We start from the raw sequence: 9,648 nt of genomic DNA on the forward strand, positions 1-9,648 counted from the left end.
TCAGCACCTCACAGGGACGGACCTGTAGCTGTCAGGGTTGGGATTTCAGACACAATCAAAAAACGCCCAGAAAGGCCAAGAGGGGCTCCAGGTCAGCGGGACGGGGCCGGGCCCTCACAGGCCGTGGGCTGGGCCAAGAGCCCGGGCTGAGGGAGGGCGGGAGCGCACGGCCTGTCCCCGCCCCGTCTCACCCCCCCGCCCTCCGCAGTGGTACCGGCCCGCCCCTTTCCCTGGCAGGGCGTGGAGCGAACCACTGCGGCGACCTCTGCACTCGCGGGGGGGCGGAGAGGAAACCCCACCCGCGCATGCGCGCGGCCGGAGCGTTGCTAGGGAGCGCGCGGTGGCGGCGGGGACACGGCGGGACCCGCGGGCGGCCCGGGCCCTCCGCTTGGCCGCTGCTGCTCCCCAGAGCCTCCGGCAGCCCCGGGGAGCCTATGGAGAGCGGCCCGCGCAATGCCATAGTGTTCAACGCCTCCAAAGGCGAGAGCTTCACGCCCACCGGCGGCTACAAGGCCCTGCGGAAGAGGCTGCGCGGCAGCTGGAAGGTGCTGAGGTGAGGGGCGGCTCCCGGGGCACGGAGAGGCCCTGGCGGGGCTGTGTGGTCCGCCTGGGGTACCCGAGTGGCCTTTGGGGGTGTATCGTATGCTGAGGTCGCTCTCTCGCGTTGGTTGCGCCCGGTTGCATCTCCTGGCGCTGTGGGATGCTGTGGGTGGTTTTTGGGAGGTACCGCTCACCTGGGCAGGAGATGGAGCGTGGGTTGTGAGGGCGAAGCTCCTCGAGCAGATTTGTGAGTCCGTTTCGATTTGGAGTTTGGAACAAAAAGAAAACAGAGATTTTGTGGATGGTGCTGTTTATCTGACCTCTGCAAAATGGAGCTATCTGGGAGAGGATCTCAGGGAAAGGCTTTTCCCCCAGAGGGTGCTGGCACTGCCCAGGCTCCCCAGGGTATGGGCACGGCCCCGAGGCTGCCAGAGCTCCAGGAGCCTTTGGACAGCTCTGCCAGGGATGCCCAGGGTGGGGTTGTTGGGGTGTCTGTGCAGGGACAGGGGCTGGGCTGGGTGTCCTGTGGGTGCCTTCCAACTCATCTTACTCTATGAGATGTGGCCAGACCAAAAAGAAGAAAAAGAAAAACAATGGGAAGCTCCTCAGGTGCAAAGTTTCATAGCAGCTGTGACAGCTTGCAGCAGTTCTGGATCTGCCACAGTGCCTTGTCATAGGAGTGTTACTATTTAGCTGGTTGACATTTGTAAGGATTATTTTTGCTCGAGTTGTCAGCTTTAAACCCAGATAAAAGGATGCGAAGTGACTGAAGTGATTTGCTTTGTGTTCATTTGCCAGTCCTTTATTATAAAAAAACCAAAAGGAAAAAGTTGTGGTTCAGGACTGTATCCAAGAATAATGCATGTCTTTAATAATCTATTCATAGTTTAAAAGATGAGATCACATCTGAGAGACTGTTTGGGGTGAAATTGTGGATTACAGCAGGACCAAGAGAGAAGTTCAGTGCTAATGAGGTGAGAAGTCAATAATTGTTTTTTAGTTAATTATGTTTTAAAGTTTACTTAAGTAGAAAAGGACAAGACAGAAGATTTTGCTGTAATGCTGCTTTAAATGAATCCATATAAATTGGAATTTGAACATTTTTCTTATAGGATCAAGTTAAATGCAAGCAGTCAAAATCATTTTTCTCCCCTCATCTCAATATAACTTCATGCAGTTTTGTGTGTAACTTCTCATGTTTGTTTGTTTGTTTTCCCTGGGTCTTTGTTGATTTCTAGTTTTCTGCTCTGAAGAAATTCCTGGAGGATGGTGGGGCCATCCTGGTGATGCTGAGAGAAGGTGGAGAGTCTCAGAATGGCACAAATATCAACTTTTTGTTAGAAGAATATGGGATCATTTTCAATAATGGTAATGGGGCCTTCTGCTACCTTTAGTCATCAATTTGCAGCAAAATTGAAAGAGCAGGTTCAGCTATTGTGGATACAAGCCAAGCAGATCTTTCTCACAAAATATCTTTTGATCTAGAAGATTATTTTCTTATAAATCTGCATGCACATGGTAATATTGAAGCACAGCAAAGGCTTTCCATAGACAGAGTACATGGGCAGCTTAGCCATTTCCATTCCTTTGCTGTAGCTGTTAGTTTTAATTTACTAAAAAAACATAATTCTAGGGAAATTTCTTGATTAAAAATACCTTAATTTAAAACATTTCCCACACATTTTGAAGGATTGAATCACTTAATGCTCGCCCTGAATAAGAAGTGGCACTTTGCTTTAGCAGACCAATAAAATGTCATTCATTAGTTTTGTGCTGCCAATATGGAAAAAACCCCCAACAACCCAAGGCAAGTGTGTCTCAGTGTATATAAAATATTTGGGGTCTTTGGTGGCCTTTCTAGACTATGCCTTTTTTTTTTTTTCATCAATAGGATTTAATTCATCAAGTGTTTGGAAGATATATTTAAAAAATGGAGTTGTAAAAGTTGATATAGGCTGTTTTAACTGGATCATCTTTTTGTCTCTTTTGCTTTGCAGAAGATGGTGATGTGCCTAAATTTTTGTATTTTTATTTGAATTTGCAAACATATTCCTATCCTAAATCTCTTCTGTCCAAAAGGAAACAGTAGTGAAGTCTGATTTCAATTCTTTTGGTAGCCAAATGCCACCTTTGTGTTGTTAGAAGCAAACACCCAGGGAATCTAAGAGCTAAACTAATTATTCTTTGCTGAATCTAACACACTGATCAGCTAAGATGTAAATTTCTATCCTTTTTTTTTTCTTTTTTCAAGATGCTGTGGTACGAAATGTGTATTACAAGTACCACCACCCCAAAGAAGCACTAATCTCTGATGGAGTTTTGAACAGGTAAATATTTGGGGTTTGTGAATCTTCACAGTAAACTCTCATAATCTGGATTGTTTTCAGTAAGGTTTGTTTTTCAATATCTTGTAGGGGAATTACTGAAGCTGCCAAGAAAACAGTGCTTGAGACAACAGATGAGGATGGCAGGGGCCATGACTCACAGTAAGTGTTTTCTCTGAGGAAACTGGTGTGGAAATATGTAGAACACCTCAGAATTGGCAGGTTTGTGGTTAGCAGCAATACACTGTGCCTGTGGTGGTTTTCTAATGCATTTCTTATGTTCTTATGCTTCTTAGGTTTTATCTGCAAAGGAGGATCTATTTAGTAGAGCTTGATAACCCCTGAAGGAGCAGGAGGGATAGGTTTGGAAAGGAATTACTGTTCTCATGACCAGATCCTTTTTGCCTCTAGTCTGTGGGTTTCAGTTTGAGTTCTGTGAATCTGTCCAGCCTGCCTGGTGCATACAGGTGCTCATGGAATTTCTGTGTTTCCTGCAGAGCTCTCACCTTTGTTTATCCTTTTGGAGCCACGCTGAACGTGATGAAGCCAGCAGTGGCAATTCTGTCCACAGGCTCTGTCTGCTTCCCTCTCAACAGGCCTATCCTGGCTTTCTATCAGCATGAGGTATGAGCTGCCTGGGGCACTCCCTGCCTTCCCCTGCCCCACACAGAAATTGGGAGTGGATCTTTTGGGGATTCTTACAAACCCACCTCAGTTTTTGATGCATCTGCAAACTCCAGATGCGCCCAACGACTCCTGAGTTTTCTTATGATAAACTTCTTTCCATGGGGTTCAGAGGAGCATTAATGAGGTGGTCAGCAGAGATTACATATTTTTGGTTGACTGGTGGATATCTTTAGTCCTTTAAGGTTTTGGGCTTTTTTTCTGCTGTTTTAGTAATAATTTCTTAAATAAGACTATCCTTAGCTTTGTAAGTACAGCATATTGAATTAAAAAAGAAGCCTCCCAACTTGGAACCAGTAGATTTTTCATATGTCATCTTACTCATCCAGCCCTGTTCATTTATAAAAATAAATTCAGAAATGTCCTAGTAAAGAGTTACAGGCACAGGATTGATATTTTTAATGAAGATGAGCAAGTTAACACAGTTTTTTACTATGTAGACAAGTAATGCAATGCAATAACAATTGCCTCTAAAGCTGTGATTTGGAAGTAATTTTTGCTATATTGTATTCTTTGTTGGTAGAGTAAAGGTGGAAAGATGGCAGCACTGGGATCTTCCCACATGTTCAATGACCAGTATTTAGATAAAGAAGAAAATGGTAAGATCATGGTAAGTTGGAGTTTTCTGGGAGTTGTTTTTGTTTCTCTTTTAAAACACCCTGTTGGGTCCTCACAACATTTGCAAAGCACTCCACCCTTCATTTTAGAGCAAGACAGCTATGAAGTGGATTCAATATGGGGATTCTAAGCCAATACTAACAGATATTCTTTGATTTATTATCTTATTTTTAATCTTTTTGATGATATGTTATTTAATAGATTCAATACGAATATTTAAGCATAGTATGAGATTACTTGGATCCTCCTGGAAGTAACTGAGTTTTGCCCTTCCCCAGGATGTGCTTTTCCAGTGGCTCACAACGTCAGATATCCGCTTGAACCAGATGGATATGGAGGACCCTGAGGTAAGAGAGATCCATCACAAGGAGGTAAAGAGCAGTGGGATCTGGCAGCACTGGCCTTGGCACACCATGTGTTTAGCACAGAGTGGTTTAACAGCAAGATGTGTGCTGCTGTTGTTGCAGAACCTTTATTAATTGCCTAGGATTGCATAGACAGATGGCTCAGGTGTGAAAATTAATGGTGCAGCTCAGCCTCAGGTTGCTATTCATTATCAGGTATAATTTGTGAAAGTCTCTTTCCATTTTGCCCATGTTTATGAGATGGACTGATCCAGTGTAGTGAGTTTGAACTTCACTCTGAGCCCTCAGACAAGAGGAATGTGCAGGGAGGAAAGGCAGATTTTCTGTATGTGAGCAGGGATCAACCTGTGTGTCAGTTTTAGTTGGGTACAAATGCTGTTTTTATTTGGAGACATCTTTATGTGATAAAGTGGTATACTCTGTGTGCATAAAAGAGCAACACGGTTGATTTTGCACAGTTAATTAGTAAGATGGCTGTTTTGATTTTAAAGAATTAACAGAAATCCAAATAAACCATCCATGTGTTGGGGAACTTTACAGCTGAGGGAAGAGTTGACACAGTTACTGCTCTAGTGAGCTGCACTGCAAAAGGCCATGCCTAGTAAAGAGTGAAATAATTATTTCTAAGTGAGTTTTTAGGTGAGATAAAGGTAGAAAGAAGCTATGGGAATGGGTTGGCTGTTTCAGATGACAGAGGTATGTGTCTGTGTGTCCAGATTTCAGACTACACCGTGCTCCCGGACACAGCCGCGCTCTCCGAGCAGCTGCGGGTCTGCCTGCAGGAGGGAGAGGAGAACCCAAGAGACTTCACAAAGCTGTTTGATACATCCCTTTATCAGCTGGACACAACTGCCCTCCCTTCAGTTATCAAGTCAGCAGCTGTAATTTTCTTATTACTTATTTATTTATTCCATTGCGTGTTCTGCATTTTCTGTTTGTGCTTTACTGTGTCTCCTGAAGAGCAGGGAGGACTGAACTGTAGGCAGCATTTTGAAAATGGGTATACCAGAAGACAGATTTGTACAATGTGGCAATGATGTTTTCTCTTGCTTCTTAGCTATAGTTTCTGGCCTTCTTTTCTCCCGTTTTTTCTGACTACATGAAATTCATTGGTCTGATGTTTTGAGAACTGTCTGCAGTGAAGTTGGGCACTTTCTGGAGTGATAACTGAGGGCTGCTCGTTTTTCTGCTTATGAATTACTTTGCATTTACTGAAAACTGCATTTCAGTCACCTTTGCATTTCCCAATAATTGTGTTTTGAGGTTTATCAGCTGCTCACTTTTACCAGTTTTGTGTCACTATCAGCTTTGTCCATCATTACTCCCTGTTACCCAGATCATGTCTGAACACAGCTTAACACAGATTTCATGAAACTCCACTCCGCTGGGGACACTCTTTCTTCTTACTCTGTATTTCTTATATTTTCAGTAGTTGTGAATTCACAGGAGGATTTTCCTTCTGACCCCATAACAAATGCTTTTAAAAAATAACTTTTGGTTATTGACTTCCTTACAAACTTTTTTGAAATCCCAGTTGTGGTAGCTGGATCACTTTTTCTTCATCTATGTTCATTTTTTTCAACCGTCTTATATATTTACCTATCATTATCTTCCTCTGTCTCAACTTTAATTTTCTCACTGTAGAAGTTATTTATTACTGAGCTGTAATTCTTTGAGGTCCTTATAAAATGGACACCCCATTTTTTTTTTTTTTGTGCTTTACAGTGCAAAACTTTGATGCTGGTGTGTTCACAAAAATCCATCTCTATAGCCTGCAAGTGGAAATAGATGTGGTATCATTTTTTCCTTCATACTTTGAATTTTTCTGTGCTGCAGAGCTTATGAAGAACTGAATGTGCAACATGAACCCCTCCAACTCATTCAGCCTGAATTTGAGACTCCACTACCTGTCCTCCAGCCAGCTGTGAGTAATTTTCTTGCTTGTACAGTACAGGAAGAACCCTTCTCCATGAAGGTTGGACTTGATAATCTTGGATGTCTATTCCAACCTTAATGAGTCTCTATTTCATTTGTTCATGCAAAACCTCTGTGTGTCATTTTCATAGTTCTGTAAAAGAAGTAGTGAGAAATGCTGTAGTAATAATTAATCCCTAGGGAGTTGACTGCACTGGAGGGACCATCTTTTAGGAAAGAGCACTTACTTACTAATTAGCTTCTAATTTACTAAAAGAGCTTCAAAATGTAGTGTGTGGTACCAAAACAGAATCCTTGTAATATAAGCCTCGATTGAGTAGCTGTTCCCAGCTCAGCCTTCCCTGTGAAAACAGGATGTGGTGTTTCAGACAGCAGTGGTGGTGTAAGTTCTGCAGCCAGGGAGGAGCCAGTCTGTCCTGCTCTGCCTCCATCTCCCAGATCCTCAGGGGAAGCAGAAAGTGGAGCATGAGTAGTTTACAACAGGAGCTGATCAAACTTTTACCAGCAATGTTTGGGCTGACAGCAACAACACGAGCTGGGGGGGTGTCAAACTCATCTCAGAAGGCAGGAATCTCTGAGTATCTGAATTGTGCCATCATTGTTCCATCCTTCTTTACCCTGGCCACCGAGAAAGCATTACTGGGATCCTTTAGAGCTGCAGGACTGCAACTGAAAGTGATGTCTCATTCACTGCTTTTTAAAAACCCAACTCCAACTTGTGACATAAATGGTGCCTGCATGAAACGGAAAATACTCTGACCAGAACTGATGTCAGTATATTTTCAGGGTGAGCTGTTAGGGCCAATTTAGTTCCTCAGCTCTCAGCCATCACCTGGCTCTCATGGAGCAAAACTGAAACTGCAAATACGAATGTCTAGTTGTGCTGCTGGGTGATGAGTCTGGCATATGTGTGACTAAACTCTTTTTGAATATTCAGTTATTTTTACAACATAAAACCAGAATTTTCAAATGGTGGTCCTTTGGTAGCTTTGGAGCTGCTTTTGACTTTTTAAAGGGTTCTGTCAAGTCTGATATAAGTTCAAAACTGTTGTCTTAGAGATCTGTAAAGTGAAAGAAAAATATTTGGCAATCAACCGTGCTGTTTTTTCTCTTCAAGGTTTTTCCACCTGCTTTCAGAGAATTGCCTCCTCCTGCTCTGGAACTGTTTGACTTGGATGAAACTTTTTCCTCTGAGAAAGCACGTCTTGCAGAGATCACAAACAAATGTAAGCAGAGCAGATTGCTTACACGTTTATATAAAAAGTCCACTTTTTTAGAGGAAAATTGTTACATTTTATTTGAAATCATGGATCTCAACTGGGAAAATCTACTGCTCTTATCCTGATCTAAGGAACTGAAAGGCTTTGGAAATTGATAGCATGACTTTATGTACCATGATATATTTTGTCTGTTACATGACATTTTATCATGCCTCTGCCTGCTGTTTCCTATATTGTGCATAAATTGTTTTGTGCAGTCCTGCTGATGAATTTCACATCTTTTTAATGCTTTGAAGTTAGAATGTTAAGATTGTTCTAAACACCTGAAGAAGATGAGCAGGTACTGGCTGCAGGAATACATCATGGCTAGTCCACTGAGCTTGGTTATGGGACTGAACCTCCCAGGATGCCAGTGGAAATGGAGATTAAGAGCAGGTTTTTGTCCAGATGTGCCCCAGATGTGTGTGATACTCACCTGCCTCCTTCCCTTGTTTAGGCACTGACGATGACCTGGAGTTTTACGTGCGGAAATGCGGTGACATCCTGGGAGTGACGAGGAAACTCCCAAAAGACAAGCAAGATGCCAAATATATCCTGGAGCACATCTTCTTCCAAGTGGTTGAGTTTAAGAAACTGAATCAGGTATTTTTGATAACAGTTACAAGTGAGTGGTTAGTAGTAGCAGCAGTGAGGGTGGTGTGTCACTGTAGCAGCCACACTTAGCACAGGCAAGAGGTGATGTAAGACATTAGCTGTGCAATAAATGAGACCAGTGAAGAGTACTTATGACTGTTAATCTCCATAAAACATGTAATGCTCAATTTATTAAGTTTCTCATTTATTTTAATTGGGGGATTAGTACATGCAAGTTTGTAATTGCAGCTAAATCCAGTTCATTACTGATGCCTGAGTGAGAGCAGGGAGTCCTCAGGAGTGGCCAGTGCTGCAGCGCAAAGGTGACACCAGCATTGTTCCTCAGGAGCTGCACTGAAATACAGCTGTGCTGAAAGAATTCTTCAGAGCAGATTTGAGGCTTCAGAGAGTGTTTGGAGCATATTGGCAGAGCAGCAGTTTGTACTAACAGACATAATTTGTTTCACACATAATCTAGTTAAGCCAAAAATGTTACAGTTCTACCCTATTGTTAAAACTCTTTTTTCTTCTTTTTTTTTTGCATCCTCTTCCCTCACTTAAGGAACACGATACTGACCCAAGTGAAGCTGGATTCCAGAATGGTACCTGAGACCTGGCTTTCCCCAGTTTGAGATAGACCTTTTAGGGAAAATATATTTTTCCATTTTTAAAGCCTCTCTTTTCAGTGTATTGGATGGGACTGTCTCAGTAGTTCACTGGCTACTTGGATCATTTATGTGTCATAGATCAGATAATTAATGCCTTCTAGGGAACTGCTTGTATTTCACAAGCACTTTTCAAAGAATTTCTTATTTTTCTACTTCTTTATTGAAACTGTAATTTTTTAATATATTAAAAAATAATATACCAAGAAAATGTGTTTTGAGTCCTTCTTTCTGGCTCCAGCATTTATTTTCTTGTAATTGAGTCTTACTGTTGGTTGTCCTGGTGTACATGAAATCCTTAATTTCACTGTTAGAAGGGTTGTTATTTTGGTTTGTGAACTGAGGACAAAAAAATAGAGCCATAATTTTAACAGGAGGTGCTGAAAATACATGTATCACCCTGAGGCAGCCTCCTTTTTTCTCTCTGCCAAAGAGAACTAAGGAGAGGTGAGTTTGCTACTGTAGAAAGAAAATATTTCTTCAGAGGGATGGGAGGATTTGAAATTAAGCAATAAAAACATTGTTGCAGATCTCTGCCTCATACCAGACTGGAATTAATAAATTTTAAAAAGAGAGGACAGCACATGGATGAAAACCTTAAGATTTAATGCTTCATTATTAAGAAACTGTGATACTGCACAGAAACTCAGGAATATTTTTGCTT

The 9,648-nt window shown here is 42.2% G+C and overlaps 1 protein-coding gene across 1 annotated transcript; it reads left to right on the plus strand.

Moving 5' to 3' along the window:
* Nucleotides 1-346: 346 nt before the first annotated feature.
* Nucleotides 347-9,184, plus strand: IFT52 (intraflagellar transport 52). Its single transcript, XM_083873339.1, has 13 exons — nucleotides 347-553; nucleotides 1,427-1,514; nucleotides 1,779-1,908; nucleotides 2,792-2,867; nucleotides 2,955-3,026; nucleotides 3,362-3,488; nucleotides 4,072-4,158; nucleotides 4,445-4,513; nucleotides 5,248-5,402; nucleotides 6,368-6,455; nucleotides 7,584-7,692; nucleotides 8,183-8,328; nucleotides 8,882-9,184. The coding sequence occupies exons 1-13, from the start codon at nucleotides 435-437 to the stop codon at nucleotides 8,927-8,929; spliced, it is 1,314 nt and encodes a 437-aa protein (XP_083729465.1). The 5' UTR covers nucleotides 347-434; the 3' UTR covers nucleotides 8,930-9,184.
* The last annotated feature ends 464 nt before the right edge of the window (nucleotides 9,185-9,648 follow it).

Source organism: Zosterops lateralis (genome assembly GCF_965231275.1).
Source record: "Zosterops lateralis genome assembly, chromosome: 16".
NCBI classification, from domain to species: Eukaryota; Metazoa; Chordata; class Aves; order Passeriformes; family Zosteropidae; genus Zosterops; species Zosterops lateralis.